The following is a 27078-nucleotide window of genomic DNA, read 5'->3' as shown; positions in this document are numbered from 1 at the left end:
AGAAAATCGAGAATCCGTTGTAACAGTGGAAACTGATGTGCATTCGATCGGTTAACCTTTCGCCTTGACAGTGTGACTCTTCAGATAAGATTGCGGCCTGTCGACTCAGTTGTTCAGTGAATCTGCCTAACCGAGATCAATCTACAGTGTTTCCTCTAGAACGTAAAAATCCTCGTATCAATCTAGTAGCTCGACAGACTAGATCTCTCACAATAGCCAATTAGATTGTTTATAACACTTTGTTCGAATGTATTTAATCGTTTTATGTGCAGAATCTATTTTATTTCATTTTTGGACCGACTTGTTTATTAGCCTGAAAGTAGATGACGATTTAAATCCCGAGGAACGGCGGAGTTAGACGACTTCAACCGGTCTGAAGTTCAAACTGAATTACTTCGTTGTTCAAGTTAGTAGAATCTTCTTTTTTCTTCAAAGTATGAGAGTGTCTAGGATTGATAAAGTTCGCAGATTTTTAAATAAGGGTTCATAAAAGTTGAAGGGGGGTGAATTAGTTCTCGTGCTGATGGAATAAAATTGGACAATTGTGAGAATCTTATACCTTATATTTATGATTCCCTTTAAGGTCTTAAATATGGTAACATGAAGCAACAGTCGACTTTAGGGTAGAAAGGACATCGTCAACCAGCTGAAAAAATTCCAACAAGTTCTCAGCCCCATGACCTGCATACCGGTAAAGATGATTTTACATAAAATGGCCATTAGTTTCTTGCAGTCAATGATAACGAGTGCTATAAGCATAAACAGCTAGGAAGCCATTTTCTAACTAGTGTGAAACGACAATATGAAGACCTCGGAAGAAGAGAGATGATTATAGTAAACAACAATTTTTTCAGGGCAATATGGATGACCAATGTACCGTAAGTCAGTTTTAATTCCAGTACGTTAAGGATGTATTCAAATAACTTCCAGTAGGAGGTTTTTGAACTGGCGAGGGCTCAAATTAACGGCGGAAGAACGTACTTTATGATAGGTCCTTTTGTTTCCAAACAAAATTCGATACCCCGTTGTAAAAATTAAAAATCCCGACCACCAACTTAGAGGGAAATGACTGCAATTGAAGGGGTAAGTTTAGGTCAATTTTAAAATATGTTCCCACAGGAATTTTTAAACTTTTGAAGGGCCATATTAAAGGTAAAAGAACGTACTTTACGACAGGTCCATTTCGGTTCAAAAGAAAATTCGATACCCCGTTGTAAAAATTAAAAATCCCGACCGCCGACTTAGAGGAAAATTATTGCAACTGAAAGGATAAGTTTAGGTCAATTTTAATATGTGTTCCCGCAGGAATTTTTAAACTTTTGAAGGGCCATATTAAAGGTAAAAGAACGTACTTTACGACAGGTCCATTTCGGTTCAAAAGAAAATTCGATACCCCGTTGTAAAAATTAAAAATCCCGACCGCCAACTTGGAGGAAAATTATTGCAACTGAAAGGATAAGTTTAGGTCAATTTTAATATGTGTTCCCTTAGGAATTTTTAAACTTTTGAAGGGCCATATTAAAGGTAAAAGAACGTACTTTACGACAGGTCCATTTCGGTTCAAAAGAAAATTCGATACCCCGTTGTAAAAATTAAAAATCCCGACCGCCAACTTGGCGGAAAATTATTGCAACTGAAAGGATAAGTTTAGGTCAATTTTAATATATTTTCCCACAGGAATTTTTAAACTTTTAAAGGCTCAAATTGAAGCTAGAAGATCACACTTTGTGATAGGACCATTTAAATAAAAATTCGACATCGCGCCGAAAAATCGGCAATTCATTGTGATGTTATTTTGAAAAATCCTCGTCCATCAAAAGGTTTCCACTTAACAGTGATCACAAAGATAAATCATTGTACTGTATCTAAATACAGAAAATGGTTGAATCTTCAGTGTGAGAATTAAAAACGCTGGACGAAGCATGGGGACCTTGAGGAGGTTCCCGATCGAATAGAGTCGTAGACGGTGGGCCGTCGGTCGCGTTACCCCGACCGGTAACGAGAATTCATTAATAGGGGAGACAAAGCACCTGGAAGAAACAGGTTACTGTACCAAGAGAGAGAGAGCCGTGCGCGTCGCTGGAACCCTGTGGTTAAGATAATGAGAAAAGAAGCACGGCGCCACTGGCCGTCTTCTTCTCTCGTCCCTCGACCCCCGTTTCGATCCTCGGCTTCACGCCGACGCTGCTCCGACGCTGTGTTCCGACGCCTTCTCGACGCCTATCGCGACGACACGTGTGCGTGCAACCAGCCGCAAATTACTAATATATCAACGTCCCGCCCCGAAGACAATCGGCACCACCAGCTTTCCCCGATTCCGCGTGGAAATTGATACTCGAGAACTCTCGCGCGAGCCACGATCGAGTGGCTATCGACCGTGTACCAGCGATACTCGATTGACTACGAGTGCGAATCGACACGCAATCGTTTGCAGAAATACGGGGTGAAAACTACAAAACTAGCACTAGCATCTGCACCCGTCCATTCACCGACAATTGATATAATATCAACGATTAGACTCCATCAACATTAACTCAAGTTACCGGTGTTACAATTCTAATTTTGCTATTATCGAAATTGTAACGTTGCATCGGTGGAAAATTATTGAATAAACATCTTTAACACTTTGAACGCCCAACTAGAAACCCAAAAGTGTCATAAAATCAAAGTAAGTTATTTAATGAAATAAAAATTGCAAAAAATTAAATGTATGATACTGAGTAATCCTCCAACTTTTTTGCATGTTACAGATCCTAATCAAGTGTATGTACGTCGCGGCGTCGACAATTAATTTAGCGACGATCGAACGACGCGGAGGAATTTCTGCGGTAGAAATCCTATCGAATTGTATGTTAAGTGGACTGTAAGAACTTGAGTGGAACGAGTCGATGGAGGTTTGAATTGTGTTGTATTTTTACAGAAGCAGCGAGATACAGTTTCGTTGTTTTCAGCGTCGCGGTTAGTGTGTTTCTCTCGTCTTTAAGGAAGTGGAGGCAAATATATATGGTTGGAAAGGAGAAGCGGGGTGTATAGGGGTAGTCAGCAGGTAAAGGAAATATGGTTTGCACATGTTGGCCTTCGGAGAGTTCTAGGGACGGTTCGAAATATGATTTTGCAGGCCTTAACTATAACTTAAAATAACCCCAATTCGGCCCGTAGCGGCGGTTTATTGCGGTACCCCTCGGACATGCGGAAGCAGTAACCTCCGTACGGTGCCCCATGCACCCTCACGGGGAACCCCCAAGTACGGTGTTCCGTATCGGACGGAACATCAAGTTTAGTACAATGAATATATCAACGTAAAAATTCGTTTTCAAACCTGCACAAATAATTCCGTCACCCACATATGGGTGACGCGGCGACGAACGTATTAATAGGGTACATATAATAAATTCAGTCTGATAATTTTTATGAGGCAACACATATCAATCACTCTTTGTCCGCGGTACTTGTGCTTTGTTTACCCATAACCTCGTAAGTCCATAAAATCCGCAGTCCACTCATAATCGATTAACAGGATTGCCAGTGAGTATTTTTCTTTCTCAAGATGGTAGATGGTGGTTCAACGTACGCATTAAAATTAGGCTACTCAAGCTTACTTGTTGTCGGAGCTCTGTAGAAGTTGGGAGCCAAGAAGCCACGCCCCTCCACCTCCCGCAGCGCCGTATACTGAGAGAGAAACGAGACCACGCCTACTCAGAGCATTTTAGTGGGGGAGAGGGACAAAACCACGCCCATTGAAGCGCTCTGTGCAAAGCAGGATAGATAATCTCGCAGAATTGAGTGATTATTTCCTTCCTTTGATGTTATTCGCTTCGAAGCTTGACTCCTGGGGCAATTGCGCTCTGACGGCAAAGAGCACTTGTTGCCCTCACTAGCTTCGGGAAAACACAATAGAACATTTGTATCTCTCATCTAAGAAACTTCTGTTTAACAAAACTCTGTCTTTTGGCTCTCTAAAAATCCAAAAGCCTGATACTAACACAAAAATGACTTGATTAAACTAGACTGCGGATTTTATGCATTCACGATCAAATTTGGTGTAATTTAAAACAGATGAAGGATTAATATAACTCCATAACATCGATACATTACTTTCAACTTATATTTAGCTCCTGCGTCTTGCAATTAATACAGGCAATTTTTATTCTGCATAAAGATCCACAGCCTACTAATTACAATACCATCGTTGACACTACACTGCTAAGCAGATCACGTCGCAACCGTACGCAATCAGTATCTCCGCAGAAGCTGCTGCTGAAAGAAGCCTAAATTGCAAGAATCATGGCAATACTCAACCGGGTAGATACGTAGCTCGCGGAATCGAATCAAGTGAGAGGACAGGCTTGCCCCTTCCACCATTCGCCTAACTCCCAGTTGCCATGTCGGGTCTCATTTGCGCATGTTTATGTAAAAATGCCTGCGAAGAGAAAGAGTCGGAAGAAGAGAAAGAATTCAATGTTTCCTGTCGCTTTCGCGCGACGAATCGCTCCTCCCCCGGGGTCAAGGTGTACGAGTTATCGGCGGACTAATTAATTACACCTATTAAAGCAATTACTTCGATTCGGTTTGCGTCGGAGAGAGAAAGAGAGCAAAGCCCACACACGGGTTCCGACTCTCTTCCTCGGTGCGACGACGCCCTACGGCTGCGCGATAATCAAAATAAAAGTGCACCGCTATCTTCTCCACCCTTCGCGACCCGACCTTTTCACCCTACCACCGCCACGCGTGCCACCCTTCGCCCTTCGGCCTTCGCCCATGCTTTCTCCCCCGTGGTTTCTCATTATCTCGCTCGTATTCCACGTCCCACACCGTTCGATACCCGGCAGAGCCGGCTATCAGAGAGGAATTCTCGCGCTAAACCGAGCCCTACGAAGCCGAGGGAAGCTGTGAGCGGAGAGCAGAGGACGCTGGACGCGTGGGACGAACGATCGAACACGTCGCAAAGCGGTCCGCAACCGTTTTAGAGGTTCGAGAGTATAATTTCTGCGTGGGAACCAATCGCGAACGAAACTGAACCCTTCTCTTTGGATAGCTCGCGACGAAGACAGTGATACAGTGATTTCTCTATATATGTCGCCAAGGCCTGGATGATAAACGTCACGAAATTATCCCCACTACCCCGGGGGTATACCCCGTGAAGGGCCACTGTGAGGGTAAACATAACACGGCTCGGGTATGACTCTGTTATATGGTGTTGACACACATCGAGAATTCGCTGTATTGAGTTTCAGATCATTTGTAATTTTTTTGGGTGATTTTTAATGGAATTTCAACGCATTTTGACCCCCGTTCATATTCGGACACTCTTAAAAAGACCAGGACTTTTTTAATATTGGACCAGACACTTGGATTTTTTTTTTTTTGGGGAAGCTAGAACAATTGGCGTATCACATAACGCGGAAAAAAGTTTTGAAAAAATTGCAACTCGGAATTGCAGAGGAAACACTAAAGGATGTATTTGACACCTTGTTGATGTAGGCTTATATTGAAAAATTAAAAAGGATTCTTTGTAGATCCGTGTCAATTACACATATGACGACCATTTAACGTTTAGAGATAACGAAAATTGCAGCTTCCACAGTATTTGCAGTTTCGGAAAATATTTATTTGCAGGATGGACAGACGTTCAACGCCGCAATCGTGTGCATCACGAGCAACGTGTAACGATAATTGCGTAATGTACATAAATACTACGACCTTTTCGATGACAAAAGTGCAACCACGGGAAGAGGGCTCTGTTGTCAATTAACGTTGTCCGCGGTAAACGCCGACGCAAATTAAACGGTCAAAACCGAGTCGGTAATTCCAATGAAACCCGATCCCGTATCGACACCCTTGTAGAGCTGGCTGCACCGTTGGCGAAACAGTGAGACAACATTGTTGGCATTTCGACAACAAATTATTGACTGAATTTAGAAGTACTCTCGTTTCCACGTATCTATTAAACGCGGGAAAAATTTGGTGAGCATCGAAACTTCCACCGATTAGAAAAATACAATTACTGAACTATGCGTTCACTAAGAAGCATTTAAATTTGCAATTGCTAGGAGTTATAAGAGTAAATGAAAAAGGCACTTTCCAAAAATTGTTTATGTCAGACTGTAATGAAAATTTGATATTAGAATCTGTGGATTTTAAGCAGAAACTGACCAAAAGTCGTGAAAACGATTTTCACCACTTTTAATTATTTGTAGCTCGCGTGTGTATTAATCGATTTCGATGAAATTTTCAGTATCTGTTTAATTAACACAGATCTACAAAACGCATATTTGAAATTTGCATTACAGGCTCAAATAAAGAAGTTGTAAAAAGTGCCATTTTTATTTTCCCATGTAATTCTTACCAATTGCAACTTTTTCAAAATCTGTTTTGCACATCATTTGGAAAACCAATTCCTCTAAGTGCTCAAAAAAGGTCAGGTCGTTTGAACCAATTTGTTAAATCATTTCCCACGAAAACGTCTTCATAACTTCAATAATTGTAAAATAAAAAATCTGGAGCCGGTCATTTTGATCAGTGCTGGTAGATTTAGGGTTAATTGCAAGACGTGCGAACCAAATCTGAATTTATTTCTCTCTTCAGTTTTATTAACCCTCAACGGTCCGGAAGTATTTCGAGCTTACTCGCCACTGGTTCCAAGCTACTTTTCATCCGAGAAATTACGTAACAAAAAACTGTTCAACAAAAGCAACGTTAAAAATAATAAACAAGGAAAATCATTTTATTACAAATTCTCAAATATTCTCAAATTCCTTTAATCTTACCACTGTTCGAAATTGCACTCGCCTATTTTTGCTGTAAATGCGTATTGATCAGTGACGGCAGATTAAATGGTAAAAAAACAAATTATTCGTCTTCGATATGTTCGGATCTTGTTCTCCCGGACTCGCAAGAGCGTGCGAAACGAGTGCGGCGGAAACGTATTGAAATTACCGGGAACAATGGGGGCACTCGTTCCGCGAAAACACGCGTCGTTTCAAAAGGGAAGAGGCGCGATAGTCTGGGAGGAGAGTTAACAGCTTGCTGGGGGCATCAAAAGCCGGGCACACGGTCCCGTTTGTTTGATTGTTCGGTCCGCGTGGACACCCTTGTTCGCGCCTCGCTTCATTTACGCGCGTCTCCGCGCCGCGACGCCTATAGATTCCCGTGTGTTGCGCACGCGAGCGCATTATCGCCGATACCCGCGGCCCGAGGCGGCCCGGTAATGCCACCCGCCGGAATTAACGAGCTCTCGCGATTCCGCTCGACCACGCTTGACTCCGCTTTGCTCCGCTCTGATTTTCAGTGGCTTGGACTTCCGCTCGATTTTTGCAGATAGTCGCCGAGGCCGTTCATTCTGCCGTGAGAGCAGAATGCACTCGGTTTATAAACGCGCGCAGTTTATGCGAAAAAGAGAGCAGACTGTTTGGATCGGTGGGAAAATATTGACATACTGCCGATATTCCCAGTCAAATGGTGAACACGATGACTGGCGCGATTATTAACAGAACCAGCGAGCCAAAATGGCGGATTTCAGACTTTTTCCTCTCGCAATTCGTGAAATTATATATTTTCGTCAAGTGTTGTCGAGGCTCGAGTTGGGCGGGTCAGATTTAAATAAATGAAATTTGTTGAGCAAACGCGTAAGGTGGAACAGTCTCCAATTCTTAACCCTTTGCACTCGAAGCTATTTTAACACTAAACCTACCAAGCACAAAAAATGTAAAAGTGAAACGTCGTATAGAAGGGAGAAGATTCAATTTATTTAAGTTTTGTACGATTTTTATTATAATATGTGCTTAAACAAAGAAGTCAATTTAGTAATTTCCTATGGAAACGTTTTTATAATTCCGACAATTGTGACATAGGAAACCGGTCAGTTTGGCCGTGGTAGGTTAGTGTTAACTCCAAAACGAAACATTTCTTCCGACTTAGAATATTTCCCTTATATACAGGGTGTTCATTTGAAAACTTTCCGGCCGAATACCTCGAAAAGTATGAAAGATACTTAAAAAGTGTAAAACACGTGTCCAACTAATTCTTCTAAAGAATACACTAAATAGTACAATCTTATATTGAAAGACAGACAACATAAACAAGAGATCAATAGAGGACAATTTTATTTTCGAACGTTACATGCTAGTACAACTGTGTACAATTTTACACAATAATATGGCTCGCTCTACTTCTCTTTAAATATCTCCAAAACTAGTGCGCGGAGAAAAAGAAGTATCCAGCGAAAATTGCTGGTCTTTTTACGTACAATGAGATCCCATAACAAAAATATAGGTTTCCATTTGAAAAAACAAAGTTGGCCTTCAAATGACCCTGAAAACGCCACCCAAATCAAAAACTGAAACCGCCCTCCTCTTTCCCCTTCAAAATCCTTGGACAAGTGTTTTACACTTTTCTAATATCTTTCATACGTTTCGAGATATTCGGCTGGATTTTCAACTGAACACCCTGTATATATTTGTTTATGTTACACATACGAAAATGGTGCAATTTACTCGTGCAATACCGAAATGTTTAGTGGTCTATTGGATACAAACAAATTAAAATAGTGTAAAAAATATTTCGAATAATGATGCAGCAATTTTTAGCGACGCCTTATAGTCGCCACGCGAGTGCTAAGGGTTAATTAAACGCACCGTAGTTGTAACATTGTCCGGTTGATAAACTGGTATAAGCCCCGACGAAACTCGTCGGTCAGCTTTCTACTTAAACGGATCCTAGAAACGCGAAAGAGGAGGACGCGGAACCTGAATGAATCGGCGGCTATGAAGCGATTGAACGAGCCAGTGGGACACACCATTTCGCGAGGAAAATGTTGCATCACTGTGTCGCTCGTTAAAAATACGCACGGTAAACCGAGCAATCGGCCGACCAGCTCTAGCTCGGCGGACTCGGCGGGCAACGTCGAATTTGAACTTCGCCGAAACAGTTCTTCTTCGTTCTGTTTCTCGCTGTACAAAGAAGAAAGAAAAAGAAAAAAGAAAAATTGTATACGGAAATCCAGGAGGAGACGGTTTCGAGATCGTCGCAGAACGATTACTGTCATTGGGCATTGTTGCCGGTGCTTAGAGCAACTTTCACTTCGCGTCACGATTTGCTTCTCGGCCGTGTTCCTGCGCCGAGAAATCTACCATCGAGTTAGGGTTTTCGCCCGATAAAAATCTGACCGCTGTGTGTTTCTGCCTAAATCTTCGTTTCGGGCTAACGGAGCTTCGGACGACTGTGGCCGGATCTATTCGTTGTCTTTGCTACGTGTCTCGCATGGGAAATGAGAATTTTAAGACCTTGGGGGACTTTAAAGCCATTAGAGTTTTTCGAGAGGTCAATTGTAATTCTAATGGCTCGTCAAACTTACTTAGATCGTCATGCTTACGAGTGTTCGTAACTATCAGTGGTTCTGAGGAGCGTGGAACAGTGACGAAGCGTGCAGGACCGCTTTAGGGGATGTTTTCGCCCCTGAGAATCAAAGGGGAATTAAGTTTGCTTTCCGGCGTCACGCACGTGTCGTCACAGTTTATTTTCAATTTTAGATGCTTCGGTCCTTCCCGTTGCTTCAGTGTGGACACAGCTTAAAGGTAAATAAAAACATTTGCATCGCGCTATTATTTCCCTGTGAACAGGTCAATATAGAAACGAAATAGAATACCGTAAAAATATCAAAATGAACTGGAACAGAAGCGAAATAAAAATCAAACAAAATGTCAGAGGATGTAAGAATGTAACAGAGCAAGAAATAAATAATACTGAAGCAGAACAGAACGGAACAGCGGAGACGAGACAATCATTTAGCGTGTCCAGGTGCTCCAGCTCGGTTTACCCTCTTAAATTTCACTCAGCTCCGTGTTGACCAGCGTTGACGAAGACTCGCGCGTAAGGGACCGGGCACTCAAACAACCGGAGCCTCTCTATGCTTCTCGTTTCTAAACACCGAGTTGTCGTCGTCTCTGTTTCTCTGTGTCGTGTTCTCGGCGACACTCTGGCAACGATATTCCTGCGCGCACACGACGTCCTTATCGCGAAATTGTATTCTCGTCGTTCAAAAAACGATACTCGCGCGAGGTCGACAGTGGCGCAGTGTTTACAAACTAGTCAGCGAAATCGCGAATACGAGGTGTATCGAGAGCGCGTTGTTTGTAGAAAGTTGAATGGAATGAGTTACGTCAGTGGAACGCGAAAAAATGGCTACCGCATGGAAACAAGAACAAACAGAGAGGGGGGGGAGGCACCATCGGAGGAGGGGACTCAGATGATTGCAACGGAACGAAGAGACCGATGATGTACCACTCGAATCCGAACACCGTATCGCCTCGAAAACACCGAGAGCAACGAGATAAAACTACCGAACAGATATCCCGGGCAAAGAAGCGAAACCGAGTCGATTCTAGCAAGCTTGCCAAACATGGTTATCCCATGATCGGTGGATGATGGTTCGTTCATTCCATTTGGCATGTTGCGTTTTATTCGGAGCCCCGCGTTTTAGGAAACCCGATGAAGTGTTCGATTACACGGAGAGTTCGTTTTTTCACCAAAAAACATGATTTGAAATTTTATCCTGAATTTTATCCTGAATTTTATCATGATTTTATCTTGATTTTTCCGTCCTAGTTTTAATCCCGAATTTCTTGTCCTGATTTTAATCTTGAATCTCTTGTCCCGATTTTAATCCTGGTTAGAATCCAGAATTTTTTCTCCGGATTTCAATCCTAAATTCTTTATCCTGGTTTCAATCCAGAATTTTTTCTCCTGATTTCAATCCTAAATTCTTTATCCTGGTTTCAATCCAGAATTTTTTCTCCTGATCTTAATCCAAAATTCTTGATCCTGGTTCCAATACTGAATTTTTCACCCCCAATCATTTTATCTTGATTGTGTTTTAATTACTCTGACTAGTGTTGTTCAACTGAACGAGCACAGCATACGAGAAAAACATTAGCGAAACCGTAGTTAGTGTGTATTTCTTTCATCTTATATTTTATGAACGAAGATCTTGAGACAGAGACGAATTTATCGTTCAGATTTAATGCCGAGGAGAAAAATCATACATTCTGAAGTAATTGGGAACGGAAAATAGATGAAATATTCGATAGGAATGTGCTTAAAGCTGACGCCAATCAAGAACAAGTAATCAGCACAGTGTTTTCAGTGTGCGCTGCCGTTTAAATATATTTAATCACCATTTAAGTGTCAGAATGATGCAGAGAAGTGATGCCTAGGTTATTCGGTACCCGTATACGGATACATTTATGGATTTCTAATTGCCTTGCTTGAGGAAGAGATATGTTGTAGTTTCATATTTTAGAAAGTGCATCAAATTAGATTGTAAACGATGAGAGAAGAACCAAAAGCATTTTCAAGTATGTAGGAATATAAAATAGATGAATGTTCAATAGAATGGTAAATTTGTTAGCAGCAAGTTTAAACGACTCGCTGCCAAGTCTAACAAAAGAATAAACCTTATCTCGAAGAAGTTAGTACAAAAAATATTTGATCAGTGCAAAAGCTCGTGTCGTTGTTGTATTTTAATACGAAATCGGACACGAACTTTTGCACTGATCTAATACACAAAAAAATTTATGTATAATAATTTTAAGAGTCCTGCTACAACTGCCACAAAATGGTCAAAGGCGTCCAAGAGTTAACCCCTTGCACCACGATTTATTTTACGGTTTCATTGACCAGAACTTTTTTGCAATTCGTAATTTCTTTAAAAAAGGAGAAAATTTATGTCTGTTCAGAATCTTCGCCACGAGTATGACTAGATATTGCAGGGCAAGCGGTTAGAGAACCGAAGCTTGGTTCACAGCCCTCTAGATTCAAAGTATCGGGGTCATTCAATTTTTCCATGGATCGAGCGCCTACGACGCGATTCGGGCGAAATCGATTTTCCACGGGGATTTCACGAATCGCGAAACGGAAAGGGGAATTGCCACGACACGAAAGAGACACGGAGAATTTTTGTACGGGCGACCCTGTCCCACATTCCCAATTACGACACTCATCTCGATCAAAACTCTATACTCGTTGCCTCGATCCACGAATTTCAGCGTTGCACGGCGCGAGGCCAAGGACGCCGACCTAATCTCAACTTGTTGCGTGCTCGTTTGACTTTCATCGACGGAGCAAGAATTCCGTGGCGTCTCCTATCTGCTCGGAATCATCCTCCTTTACCATAGAACCAAGGAAACCGGTAGATCGGTGGTGCTCGACCGATTTCTGGGTCGTTCCGGGGAAAAAAGAGAGCATCTCTGCGTCAGCAGCTATCGACTCTGCCGCGAGTTTTGCTCGCCTAATCGGCCTGATTGGCTGCCGATGCGGAAACACCGGCTCCTACCGATACCTATCGGTTTTTAGGTCATTGTCAGCTGATGCGCCCGTCACGCTTCCACCTAACCGGCCGTCTGGGTGCGTCACTTTGGTTTTTCGTCTTCGAAAAATCACAAGTGTTGTAAAATACGTGTGCAAAAGGATTTGTCTGTATTCGTAAAATCAGCACAGTGATAGGCGTCCGAACAATGAATTTCCAAACGCGTTATTCTCGAAACCACTTTTTTTTTTAAACGGTTGACCGATCGACTTGCAATTTTAAGAGAATCTTCGGCAAAAACCCTGTTATCGCGCAAATTAAAATATTTAAAATCCATCAATTTTTTTCTTATTTGTTTGATCGTGCTAAAGGCCGGAAAATATTTTTAAAAATCGGTCATTTGATTTAAAAATTTTTGATTTGCTCTAGTTCGTCCCATAACTACAACTTGTTTGTTTCCGATCACTAGGAAGCCCATATTTTTCAAAACATGCAAAAAATACATGGCTCGTGTGATTTTTATTATTTTCACTTGAAAAAATCACACGTGTACTTGAAACGCCAGTAAATATATGTCCGAAAATTCCCGATGCAAAAGGTTCGATAGTTATTCCGGGAAAAAATCCTAAAGATTCGCTCGAACGCAGCATCGAAAATAAGAATACGAGGTAAGTTCCACGGGATCCCTTTACGGGGACCACTGAATTTAAACGTTGTCAGAGTCGAACAAATGATTCCTGCCGTTTTCGACTGAACGAACTGCGCGGAACACCGGCACGGAATAATTGGAGCGGGCCTGTGCACGCGTCGTTCGTTTAGGCTAGCTACGCGTCGACCAATTACGATATTCTGGGTACCTGGCTCGTGACACGGTTCGCTGAACTGCGTTCGTCCATTAACTATCTTGCCTCGACGCGCAGAGTTTAATAGCTGAGCGATGCACGCTTTACTAGCGTTGCTAGGTGCTCCAGAGACTCGATGTTTGCAAACTGGCGGAAACCTATAGATATTTGTACAGAAATTATATCTATAATACGGTTCCATTAACTGTTGTATATGTATCTCGTTACATTGTATCTCGCGGTGTCTTTAGGTATCGAATCAAAGACAGAGCCGCGCTTCTTTTTGGTCCGCCGACGTGTCCCATTCAGATGTTTTATTTTTCTCCAACGTATCGACGAGCTGCCGAAGTCGTTCAGTAAAAGCCTAGCCTTAGTAGAGGAAACATCGATCAAATATCGTTCATGATCATATCTGTGTTTTTTTTTATTCTTTCTAAATAAGTAAATACCTTGCTTCCCAAAAACCAACAAAACCGTTTACGTTTTAACTCGGCCGGCCTTCTTTCAGTTGATTTTGTGGCTCGGATAGTGCGCGCGATAGAGAGGATCTCTTCGTCGAAAGGTCAGAAACGTGCGTACCAACACTAAACCCACCGCTGCCGGTCATCTGACCGGTTTCATATTTTTCGTTTCACAATCATTGAAATTATAAAGTTACTTCCATGGGTGATCATCCAATTTTCTTTACTCAAACACGTGCTACGAAAATTGCCATATATGTCATATATAAAAATTGTCAAAATTGTTTTGTAAAAATAAAAAGTGCCCACGCAAATCCATGTCGCCGTCTCGATCATGAACGATCGAGAAATGAACGAAGCAATCAGACGCCGATTACCCCACAGTAAACGCGACATAAAATCGCTAATAAAAAAAGCGAAACAATGGCAATGATGCAAGTCTGCTGTGAGAAAGAGTTTCGCTGAAAGAGTGTCGATTGTCCCGAAGTCGATTACTCGCGTTTTTTTCCGAAACTAATCGAGATAAATTCTTTTATGTCGCGCTCTACGATTGTCCACCGGTTAAAAACCACCGGTGCCGAAACAAAATAACAAAAACGCGATCCGCGTTGAAGCCCGAGCATTATGGCGGTTAACGATGCGAGTTATCAGCGTTCGCGCGAGACAATACCCAGATAATTTACATTTGCTCGCCGATCGAGCGAGGTGGAAAGTTGCTGGCTCGAGTTCAGGAAAATCGGCGATTTTACGTACCAAGATTTTGTACGTACACGCCGATTCCTCGACGATTTACCGGGAATCAGGATGACGCGACGCGATTCGGCTTGTATGTACCGTTAGGACACACTTTTGGAACGAGAATGCCGTCGCTCGTCGAGAAAGAAACCGATGGGGTGTTCGGTCTTCCTCTTTCTTTGTTCGTCGGAGAAACGAGAAGAATGTCGCTGACATTCTTGTAACACGAAATTCTAGACAAGTCCTTACACCCTTTGATCAATTGATCGGGTTAATTTTTATAGAAGCTTCTTGGAGAAATTATTTGCAGTGAAAGTAAATTTTTTGGGAAAGGGGAGTCAGAGGTTATTAGCGGATTTTGCGCATTTACAAGAAAAATGCAAGGTAGGTGAAATAGAAAAGTGAAGATGTCAGGCAATTTTGAGAATGCGATTATATATTACCTTACTAATGGATTTTATGCATTCATAACGAGAATGGGTTGGTGCACTTTAAAATTGATAATTGAAAACGAAAATTATTAAAGACAAAATTAAATGTGTATCTGGCTCCCGTATCTTGCAATTGAAACATTAAAACTTTTATCTCGCTCAAACATCCGCAGGCTACTTATTAAAATTGTGAAGAAAAGAAAGATAAATGGCTATGCGGCTCCTTTTTCTTGCAATCGATGCAGAAATTCTGTATTTTGCGCAAAGATCTGCAGACTAGTTATTGAACTGTGGATTTCACGCACTTATGACGTAAATGTGTGTGATATCAAATTGCAAAGATGTTGCACAAGAATGTAGCAAAAGGATGTACAACTTCCGCAAAAATGTACATCTTTCGCTCGTTTTGTGTACATCGTGTATATAAAATAATGTGATTGTTAAGCCCTCGTTGGTTTTTCGTCGGCTTTCGCTAAATGATTCCTTTGTTTCAGCAACGCTACCGCGAAATTATTGCAAGTGCATCGTTCAATGCCACGAGTACCCCACGTGTCGGATGTTTCCCCTCCAATCTCGTAATGGATAAAGGTTCTCATTTCTTCGTTAAGGTGTATCGATTGACTAAACAATGAACCTGTAATCGTATTACCCTAACCAATATCCGAAGCGAGGGAAACGCTGACGGTGCATTTCGCGCAATGCGTTCTGCGCGAGCCAGAAAGTTCGATCTGCACACAGCGTTCAACCATGATTTTATCGCGTTTGTTTATTCTGTGGACTCTACTTTTATAACAACCTCTCAACATATTGAAAATTTCTGGCCAACGAGACGCAATTTTTTTTAAACAACCCACCAAACCAGGAATTCGTATAAAAAGCCTTTACACCCCTAGGCTAGTAACAAAGTCTGCACAAATATACGGTTCCATTTAAAAAATCGAAATTGATGTATAAATCTCCTGAACGTCTCCACTTGTAAAGAAATCAAGTATGTACACCACATCGTGTCCTTCTTGATACTATGTAACATCTGTAGAAATAACTTTTTTGTACAACGCATAATTTAGAATTTATTTAGAATTTAGAATTATTTTTAGAATTTATTTTTTGTAATGAAAAACAGTCAGTTTTAACGCCCGGTAGACATGGTGCTAATTACCGACAAGAAAGTGGCAAAGCGGTTCGCCAAGAAAGTAGAAAAGAAAGTCTATTTGCAAACACGAACGTATCACCCGGTTTAAGCCCGTAGACCCGACGGGGTCCATTAACGTTTGCGAGAATAGTGGTGGAACGAGTTACTTCGTTCGAGAGATAATCGACGAATTATTCGATTCGATTCGAGCGACAGAGGCTCCACGGTTCTCTCTCTCTCTCTCTCGCTCGCTCTCCCGCTCGAGAGAGAGAGAGAGAGAGAGAGAGAGAGAGCGTGTGGTGCTCTCTCGAGGAGCGGAGGCCGACGTATTTAAAAACAGAAGCGAACCCGAAGACCGGTTAGGCACCAAGGAGATCAACCGACTGGTCGGGTAATCGGCTAAAATGAATCTCTGGTGTCACACTTTCCTTCGCTCGTTATCAACGATCCTTCGCCGGTCGTTACTTTTTCGGGGAATCGCAACGGGAATCGTATATTCTCGGGCGTTTTACCAGTCCCACCAGAAACGATAGTTTGGCGACCAATTCCAAAATTTGTCTCCATAACCCAGGCAGTTTCCTAAATATCGGAACCCTCGACATATTGCAATGTGTCCAACCTACGCGTCGGTTGTCGAAGCAGAAAAGGACTTATTCAACACCTGAACCCTTGCTTATCAATCACTAATTGTAAGTTCGAACATTGAATATAATGGGATGCTATTACAGTTAGATAATGATAGCGATTTTTCTAGGAAGCGTCCCACTTATCTCGAGCGCCATAAGTGACAAGCAAACACTATAGTAAACAAAGAATTAATCACAAGGTCATATGGAGGTCACAGCACTATAGGTCGATGAATTAATCTTGATCCTCGCTATTAAAAGCAAGCAATACAAATGTACAGGTCCCATTAATAACATTGATGACCTTGAGAAAAATCCTCTCCCTACCATAACATTTGGCCCTTTAAACCTAATCACATTTCCTTCCGACATTCTTTCCTATCGCCAACGATAAGCTGGATATTTGAGACCAATTAGATGGAACATGTTTAAGTAGATAAACGAACAACGAAACAATTTTCCCACAGTAAATCAAAGATCGTTAGTAGACTGCGGATTTTATGTATATACGACAGAAATGTGTGAGTGAAATGATGCAGGGTGTTCCGTTCAACTGGAAACGTTCACTGGATGTCATAAAAAAATGTTCTCAGAAAAGTTATTTGAGATAAAGGGGGACATCATGTGGAATGAATAAATTTTCTGTAAATGGATTTTTAAGTGGAAAACTGTGTCTTTTTATTCGTCACATGGTGGCGATTATTGAGACGAATGTGCAACATCATATCGTTTCGTACAGTACAAATAAAAACAGTAATTGAAATAAAATTAGATCCGAAAGTGTTAGTTTCACGCAAATCGCTAGCTAAACCCTGCGTCGCTGTATCCATCGACAGTACCAAATGACCTCAGTGTACAGTATAAACAAACATCGAGTTCGTAAAAGGTGCCTTCAGAAAAACGAAAAGGCGGTTTAAAAGTATACTTATTCATAGCGTTCCGTGTTTGCTAACTCCTTCGGATCAACTTTTATTACAATGTACTGTACAAAATGAAATGATGTTGCACATCATTGGATTCGTCTCAACAATCGCCATCAAGTGATGAATAAAAAAAGCAGGGTTCCATTAAAAAATATCAACTTTATTTTAATATCTCCCCCGCCACTGCATTTACAGAAAACTTATTCATTCCACGTGAAGTCCCCATTTATGTCAAGTAACTTTTGTAAGAACATGTTGTTGATAACATCAATCCCTCGTAAGATATTCCAGCGTTTCCAGTTAAACGAAACACCCTGTATGCAGTCAAACAACATACTAAGTAATTGCAAAAGTTCCTGCTAGATTTCGTATTGAAACACAACAAGGACTCGGGCACGAATTTTTGCGCTGCTGATGTTCATGCAATCTTCAATATTTGTAGTCAAATACGAAAGTAGAATCAAAGAAAATGTTAACCCGAGTGGCAGTAGCCAGTGTAGATCTGAAATAAATAAAAATCGTCCAATGTTCTGTCAAATTTTATATTCTAGCATTTTTAGAAAATGTTCAAAACCATAAATGCACTAGGCAGTTCTATTGTTAATTTCTGCTCCACACAATCGATGTAGAATCTGCAGTTTAATTCTTAGAAGATTAGTTGTTCAAGGTGGCCTGCAAAAATGTCAAACAAAAACCTCAGTCGTGATCTACAAAAGATGACCAAAGTCCACAATATCAATAATCGAAAAAATGAAAAAATGTTAAGTTCAAGAGATCCACGCCAGAGATCTCTGGGAACTCGGTGGGTTCCTAGATTGCGTAAACGTAGAAAGCATGGAGGACTCACCTTGATAAGGTGCCCTTGAGCAGAGGATTCCTGTCGTCATAGTATCCACCGGACGACGGCATCTTCAAGTAATCCAAGCAATAGGCACGTGGCACTGGGCACTGACACTACGGCACTGCATCACTGTCGCGTGATCTGTTAACTTTCCATTCACCGTACCCGCGGTATATGGCTACACGGTTTTGCTAGGTTGCTGTGCGCGACTCATCGTTTCCCTGACGGAACAAGAAGAGAACTCGGCTTTTCGAATCGGTTAGAAAATGGCCCCCGACACTCGCGAAACCCGAAACTACAGGTCCGCGTTAGATCCTCGACACGGTCGTACCGTCAGTCATGACGAGAGCATCTCGCCGAAGAGGAACCATCCGCGCGCAGATAACGGCCAACCAAGCACTGTCAACAAGTCGCTAATACGTCTTACACGGCCGACTCCCGGCAATTATCTAGACGGCGGGTTTGTTTCTCATTTTCCTCCGGCAACTAGCTCAGCCGCGGCGGCAACGATCATCAGGCGTCATCCGTGATCCTGCACCCCTCGACACCTGAAGGCAGAAATTCTCGTTTTACCCACACCGTGTCAGCCTTACTCCCCCTACAATGTCCCCGCAGTGCGTTGAACTTCGCTTTTTGTCAAGATACACGCCCCTGAACTGTTATTCCGCCTTACTTTTTATTCGACCTGGATTGTTGTTCGACCTACCGGTCAATCGTATACCATCGCAATCATATATTTGATATTAACGAATTTTTTAATCCACACCATATCCAGACCTTCCTGCCCCCTACAATCACCCCACTGTGTGAACTGAATTTCACTTTTTCGCGAAATGTACGCCTCTCGATTGATATTCGAGCAAACAAGTTAAATGGCTTAATTCTCTGAAAAATGTACAAATTAAAAAATTTACTCTGCAATTTATTTCATACAATATGTAGTTCATACAATACGAACAAATTTAATAATGTAAAAAATATTTTTTACAATGATGTAGTAATTTTTAGTGACACCTCAGAGTCGCCACTGGTTATTCATTCTTCATATATTTTTTAAATTGTTTATATGGAGACACGAAGCCATACATTGCATAGCCATGCAATTTTATAGTTCGGATGTCTCTTGTTTTCAAGCCAATTCATTTTCAGGAAGACTGACTACTGAATAGGCACATTTGGCCTAACTGTGGAGGCAGGTGTAAATGGTAAAACCAGATTCTAAGCCATATTGCGGTTCACAATTCACACTCACGAAGGAAACTTCACAAAAATTGATGGATCTCTACGACCGATGCAATATGCAAGTGACGATTAATTATGAATACACAGTTCACGTTCAATCAGGAATTTAATCCGACTCGTTGTCTGCCGACGCGGAGCTCCCCCGACACGTGCGAACACTAATGCCAACCATGGACGACTATCAACAACCCGTCCCGCCAACCCCTGCGCGCATGCGCGGTGCCGTTCTCTCGAAAAATTGCCCGCCAAACTTTCCATAGCCGCCTCGCACTCGATTATAATTATTCCTTTGCGCAACACTCATTATTCCCGTGGATCCATCACACTTTTCCTCACGCACTACATAAATATTATACATTATTACTTTTCAGACTGGCTCTTGGGAATTAAAATGATCCACTCGAGAGCCTACGGTGTACGCTCAAGCGTAATGTCGATCGCCATCTGGCGGTGCATACCGGCAGAAAAGACTTTCTGCTGCAAATGTCACTACGGGGAATTAAGTGGTCGGTGGTCGGTGTTCGAATACGATTTACGTTATAGGAACGGATTCTTCTGGGAAAGTGCTTCTTCGTCGGCCTTTCACATTCTCTGTGGACGGTCGACAACAGTGAATGCGATTGGCGCCAAAATCCAGCTCGAGTGAAAGTCCTCGGAAAACGTTGCAGTCTATTCTCATGAATTTTCCTGACCACCGGACGATGCTGTTACGGTTGCAATAGTCATCGATAGCGATAGAATGCGATACATGTTGTACATTGCAATTGTAAAGAATCCTTTCTACAGATTTATACATTTTAAATATAATAACCATATAATAACTTCAATTAACTGATTTTAATGAAAAAAATTCAATATCTCCTTTTCAATATTCATTATGCTTTAAAAATAAGTACAATTAATATAGGCACAGTAATTGGGTACCTTACCCTAAGTAGAATGAAGCGTACAGTGAAAAGCACCTAGCACAGATTTCATTTTTGTTCTCTACGCGTTTAGCCTCGCCGGTAGCCAAGGGGTTATACTCGATGAGAATAAACGTAGTGTCGATATGTGATAGTTGTCCATCATAGACCGAAATGGGATGGAATCATCGGTGGGGATCAGCTGGGATCGAACGGGGCCCGAGACCCGTCTTCCAGGCGCAGAAACACGTTGAGATAAGTGTCACGGTTGAAAGCGGAACGTGCCAGGTGAGTCGATCGAGCGCGTTGTTTATTTATAAACTAAGGGAACCCGGGTGAGAACGCAGGAACAACGGAGTGCACCGCGCGTTCGGTTTACCGTTTGCAAACTACACAAGTCGCGTACTTCGAGGATCCACGTGTTACCCATCCGATCGCGCGATTGGTCCGCCGATTCCAAGATGGCGCGACCATTGACCTGTCAATGTAAATCCGTGACGCGAGCGCTGCTTTTTTGGCAGCCGCGGGTGAACGAGCACGAAAAACATTTATCGTTAATGGGTCGATGCTCATCGATCTGTCAACGATTGTTGCCATTTATTGAATTAAATGTTTAAAGAGAAATAGATTGAACAATAATTCGGACCAGAGCTGCTCAACACGCCCGCCGATGCCCGCGGGCAAAGCTACGGGCAAGTGACATAGCGGAGTGGGGGTAGGCCGTAGCACAGCTGTAACTTGCCACGTTATGCAAATACACATTTGCAAATACATGCTGCCTTGCCCGCAGGGGCGTGGCTTCGTGCCCGCCGTTCTGTGTATGCCCAGGGCAAGAAAATCATTGCTCATACGGGCAGACGCCTCTGATTTAGACAATGATTGCAATAGCTACGTAGAAAAAAAAGGAGAAAAAAATTTTGTATTCTCAGAAGGTTATGGCAACCGTGGGTAGACGATCCCTATCCACGATTGCTGTAATGCTTAAATGAGATATTTAAAAAGAAATAGATTGAATTAATAATTCAAATAACTAGTGATAGTAGAAAGAAAGCAGAGAGTGAAATTTCGTATTCCCAGGAGGTTATTGTAACGCGAGAAGCTCTTGATTTTCAAAATTCCAAGCGAGTGACGCGGCGTTGTAAACCGTGCCAAGAAGCAACGCGGTGGAAATTGTAAACGATGAAGTTTCGTGGAAGATTGTTCGAAATAATCCACGATTAAAGGAAAGAAAGAGACGTAAATGAATGTGTTCTCCGAGGAAAAAAATTAGCCGTTGTAGTAGTGTGTCATAAGCTATAATTACTCCTTTCTCTCGTAGGCTCTATCTCATCTGTGCACTTTCACCGAGGCTTCTGGGACTGTTAGCCGAACGCGCGTAAAAATAATGGAAGCATTCGATTTACTTATTTTAACCGGTATTGTAATCTATAATGCAATGTACGTTTAACGCTAGACTCACCGAACGGATCAGAGCAATTAATTCTTTTAGAATTATAGAAATTTTTAAACAAATTTCTTTATTCGAGTACATATTACAATAAAGTTATAATTATTATAACGCAATTAGTCACGTTCGATGTTCGGCGATTCTGGTGTAATAAAAAAAATGGACAAAAATTTCTTCGACCGTTTATTTTACGACTGTTTCGTTACTGTTATTTTCTATCGAAAAATCAATGTCAGCGTCCCACTTAGTTGGCGTACGTGAGGTTCTGCCGTATGTCAATCAAATAACGCTCATGACCCCTGAAATTTCACGAAAATCTCCAGCACCGTGTGGAATTAGTGTTGCCACACGTCGAACGTTAAATCGTAATAATAGCGTACTCGGCTCGGTAGGAACATGCAAACAGCCAGCGATCCTTTTACGAACCGATGTACCGTTCTCGCCGGCAGCCCAAGTCGAAAGTATCCGGCATAACAAGGGCAAATGACCTACTCGCCGAGTCGCTAACATTTTTCAGCGGTCCGTCGACGAACAAATCGACCTCGCTGCTCCTCCGACATCCCAGCGTCACAACCGCCAAAATGTTCGAAGAAAATTCCATTCGACTTTGAACATTCAACATTTAAAAAAAAAAAACAAATACATTGTACGCCGATTATTATCAGGTGCTGACGTCCTGAATACCGTTGGCCACATTGATTGATATATGTCCCAAATATCTAGCCGATAAAAGTCCTAGAACTATCCCCAATGCCGTGGATTATATCAAAGTGGGTATCAAAGAATAGTATCTTCTAGCCGATAAATATCCCTGGGTAGACCCGTGTTGGGGACATATATCGAGAAAATACTGCACATTTTGATACAATTGAAATGAGACTTCAAAAACTTTTAAGTGCTTAGGGCCTCTAAAGGTCTTAATCCGGCACTGTCCGGATTAATATGTGGCCGTACAATATTTTAACAATATTGTTCTTCACTTTCATACGAAGTTAAATTTATTCCCATCTTGGGAGCAGACCGTGAATTTGAGTGAAGATCGAACGATCGGAAGGGGAAAATGATCCTGGTTCGGTATCTGCGAACGAAGACGCTTTCGAGGGATGGGTAACGAGGCGAAAAGTCGAGGAGTAAAAGCGTTACGTGATTCAAGGACGTACGCTAAGTGGGATCGTGACGCAGTCGATAAGCAGCTGTAGGTGCAACGATCGTTCTACCCTTATGGCTTGTGTATTTGTTCACGGCGCTGTTCGAAGTGGAAAAAGGCGCCCTGGCCGACCAGACTATCCGGTCTGTAACGAAACAAGGAAAGAAGAAGAAGAAGAAGAAGAAGAAGTGGACGAAGGAAGAGGGGAGAGAGAAAAAAGAGGAACGCGTAGACTCGAACGCTCGCTGGAAAATCGGTACCGTAAGCGTTCCACTTCTCTTTCGTTCTCTTTCTCCGTCTCGCTCTGACGCACGATCCCTCCTCCTCCGACAGCCTCTGTCTTTCTTAAAAGAAAACCGCTCCGGAATCCGCGTCTCGGAATGCGAGAGGCGACGAGACTCGGCTTAGCACGAACGCAACCTGTCCACACTGTTTCCCCCACCGGTCTGATCCTCCTAACTCTACTTATCCATCCCTACCAGCCGGCGAACGATGCAAACACGATTACACCGATACAGGCGCATCACCCAACGACACAGCCGACAAATATGCCATCATTTGCTTCATCGTGTAACCGTATACATGACGCGTCGTCCGCCAGCGTCTCGGATCCTTATTATTCATTCGGCTGCACACACAACGCAGCCGAATCGGCGACAACGAACAACTAGATGTATTTTCATTTTGTTAACGGCGAGAAAAAAAATTTCTCATGCAACCTCGCGAGAGAAGGACCGAGGGGCTGACGAAACACTTGACCTATAATACCGACTCAAGCTTACAACGAATACTCCAAACTGTTATAAAATTCTAATAGTTGTAGATGTAAAAGAAAAATCACAGTAGCAAACCACTTTCTATTTCTAGATAAATTTATGGCAGATTTCTGCTGATTCATGGTGCCATTTATTATTAAATTTCGGCTTTTTAAAATTAGATTTCAGAATTAATTTTCGGTCTGTGGCGCAGCGTCTACTTAAAATCCGGCGATTCCGTTCAGCACAAATTGTATCTGTCCACGCTATTTCCTCCGCCGTCGCTCTGTCCCCTTCACCTCCTTTTCTACGCTATTCTACCTGGTGTGCGAGTGGTCCCGCGCACACTGCCATCCCGAGTATCTATATTTGTCGGATCCCCGTCTAAGATGTGTGATCACCAATACTCGGCAAAGGCCGTGGTACGTGCAACACGATTTCGCTTATTTATCCTACACATGTACACTTGATACGCGTAGATACAGCACGCGTCTTATTTACCGAGCGACCAGAGAAAGAGACCGAGGGAGACGGAGAGGCCAAAACAGAAAGAGTAATGAAGATATAGCGCCGTGAACGACACGAGCTATTTTTCAGGCTCGGTATGTATTGAGCGAGATTTGGCTTCGGCAATTGACGGGAAAATGTGTATTTAGACGCAACCGATTGTCCTATCTAATTTTCCGCTCGTTTTTTGAACGTCTGCGCAGACCCGCCATGGTGTTGCCTGGTAAGGGATGGGAACTTTTATGGTCAATACTGCCTTTGATTTTTCGTGGCATTATACTGGGTCTTGGGTCCACTTGGACCCACGGATACAAGCATTCCATCTAAATTCTAGTTTTCTAGCAGCCAGTACAAATCATTTTAGGATCCATGTTGACCCGAAAAAAATATGTAAAGAAAGTTGAATACGTAAGAATTCGAATAGATCTAACCACGACTGACGTAAAATCGTCAAAAACCACTTTGCGAAGGTCAAATGATATGATCGAACACTACCTGCAATCAACATGGTAAACCATTTCGAATTCTGAACCTATGCCCTACAATATCGACTCAGAATCGTGATGAAGATTCTGAACAGAGTCTAATAAATATGTACGTCATTAATTTCCTTTAAACTGAAATAAAAATCTATGCTGTTGCAGTCGATGTATAGCCTTTAGAGAAAACATAGGCATACGATAAATCCCTTTCTTTTCTTCTATGAAATTCTAAACGGTGAAGAATTTCTAATCACTATAACCATAAAATGAATAGTACTGCAAGGGATTAAACTCCCTCGGTCTCTCCCGCCGGTGAATTCGAAATTTTGTAATGGACCCGTACTTCGAAATACATACGTGAAAATGGGAACCGGCCTTAACATTGACGCGCGTGGTCGCGCGCAGGAAACTAAATATTTGTATTAGCCATAAGCGTGGCGGCGATGGTTGTTGCGAAACGTCGAATATTTCTGTTGACGAAACCGCGACGACACTGCTAGCATAAACAAAAGTCATCGGCGCGGCGGTAACTTTCGATACTTACGGAGAGGCTCGCCAATTAAATTCCTGCCGATATTTCCGAACGCGCAGCAAGTCTCGCATGGAAACGCTACGCGATTACGTAGTTGCCGTGCACACTTCACTGTCGCGCGCACGACGGGAATACACACGGAGCACCAGCACAATTTCTGGAATCTCTCGCGCTTCCGTGTGCTGCTAGAGAGAGAGAGAGAGAACGGGAGAGAGAGAGCCGAGAGAGAGAGAGAGAGAGACTCGGTGAACACGCGCGAGACACATGCCCCTCCGCGGCGGCGGCGGCGGCGGCGTTCGTCTCGCATTGCCGGGCATACGGGCCACGTTCTGTTTTCTTGCGCACAGTCGCAACACCACCGATCATTCCCTAGGAATAAGGTCGTACGCAAGATCGTGCCAAGAAACACTACCCAAGAAAACCGACCACCGTTATTTGCGAGCGTTCACTTCGATCGTATCTCTCCGCGGGAAGGGGCGGTTGGGGGGGGGGGGGGTGGGGGGGACTTTCGCGGCAACGCGGCCCGCGTTATCAATGTCAATAATTGCTCAGATGTCGCGGATAATGTATTATTCTACCCGAGACCGTTCGCACAGGAATCGGCTTCGGGTACTGTGAACGGTGCGCGACAGCCGATACGTTTTTTCTTAACTCACCGATCACGAGTATGTTCGTTTTCGAACCGGAGTGTCACGGACGAGCCAGGCTCATTGTCTTAGAAAGTATCGCTCCACATCGGCGACCTTGTTCTTAGGAGATCTACATATATTATAGTATCGAGCATCTATCAGCTCCGGGGAATCAAACGTAAGCGTAAAAGCTTTGGCCGAGACGGGTAGAGGGAGCTGGCGGTAGTTGTCAACGGCGTACGTGAACGGAAGGCTGGTCGATATGGGGAGAAAGAATACTCGCGAAATGTCGATCTGTCTAGTGAAGCACGGTGTCGTGTCCGTGGTACATACTCGCGTGAACCGTCGTCCCTTCCGTTCCTCTTCCCCTCCTAGTGGTCGAACACTACCGGGGGCACGATGACAGTTCCGCTCACAATAATGGCAGATGCGCACGACGGGTTCTTGTCACGCGGGCAAAGGGTAAAAATCAGCCTTCTGCACGTGTGCGCTGGCTGCTGTTTCGTTCACATACACGTGAACTAGAACCGTCGACGGTACACTTTGGTCGGTGTGTCGTATGTGCATGTGTAGAAGGAGGTGCGAGTGAGTGTGGCTATCGCCGAGTGTTTGTCCGTCTGTATGTGTGGATGTGCGTGAACGTGTACACGTATCGGTTAGAGTGGTAGCCGTGCAAAAACGTCGTAACAAGACGGCGCGTGGACGGTCGCGGCTGAACTGATCGTGGGGGTCGAGCTACAGGTGTCATCAGACGGCGGCTGCTCCACCCCTCTGCCCCCACCCCTGCTCCCTCACCCGCCCTCGATCCCCACCACCGACACCGTACTTTCACGCACACGGCACAGCACACGAGCAACCCGAGGGGACGCGTGCGCACACCAGCCGGCTTCCTCTGTAATCATGCAATATCATTCGGTCTATTCGCGGCGCCTATGAACCGAGCGAACGCGGCACGTGCTTTGCATCGCGGTAAACGATATATCGAGCATGTCGTCGCTTTTTTCCACCGAAACCGAATGATCGATTTTTTGCACCGACGAGAATCTCTGCAACCCGTTTCCCATGGAGATCCCAGACTCCTTCACGGTCATAATAACTGTCCACGTGGGACATATGTATTATACGATTACGTTGGATATC

The 27078-nt window shown here is 43.0% G+C and overlaps 1 protein-coding gene across 1 annotated transcript in view; it reads right to left on the bottom strand.

Moving 5' to 3' along the window:
* Positions 1-26750, bottom strand: part of Lilli (AF4/FMR2 family member lilliputian) — a 335845-nt gene extending 309095 nt beyond the window's left edge. The window contains exons 1-2 of the mRNA XM_076785359.1: positions 26272-26750; positions 18299-18840 (exon numbers count right to left, since the gene is read on the bottom strand). Coding sequence (XP_076641474.1) covers positions 18299-18360 — 62 coding nt within the window. The 5' untranslated portion in view covers positions 18361-18840; positions 26272-26750. The remainder of the gene's footprint in view (positions 1-18298; positions 18841-26271) is intronic.
* Positions 26751-27078: the final 328 nt, after the last annotated feature.

The sequence above is a fragment of the Halictus rubicundus genome, chromosome 3 (genome assembly GCF_050948215.1).
Source record: "Halictus rubicundus isolate RS-2024b chromosome 3, iyHalRubi1_principal, whole genome shotgun sequence".
Classification (NCBI taxonomy): Eukaryota; Metazoa; Arthropoda; class Insecta; order Hymenoptera; family Halictidae; genus Halictus; species Halictus rubicundus.
This window is presented reverse-complemented; position numbering and strand designations above follow the sequence as displayed.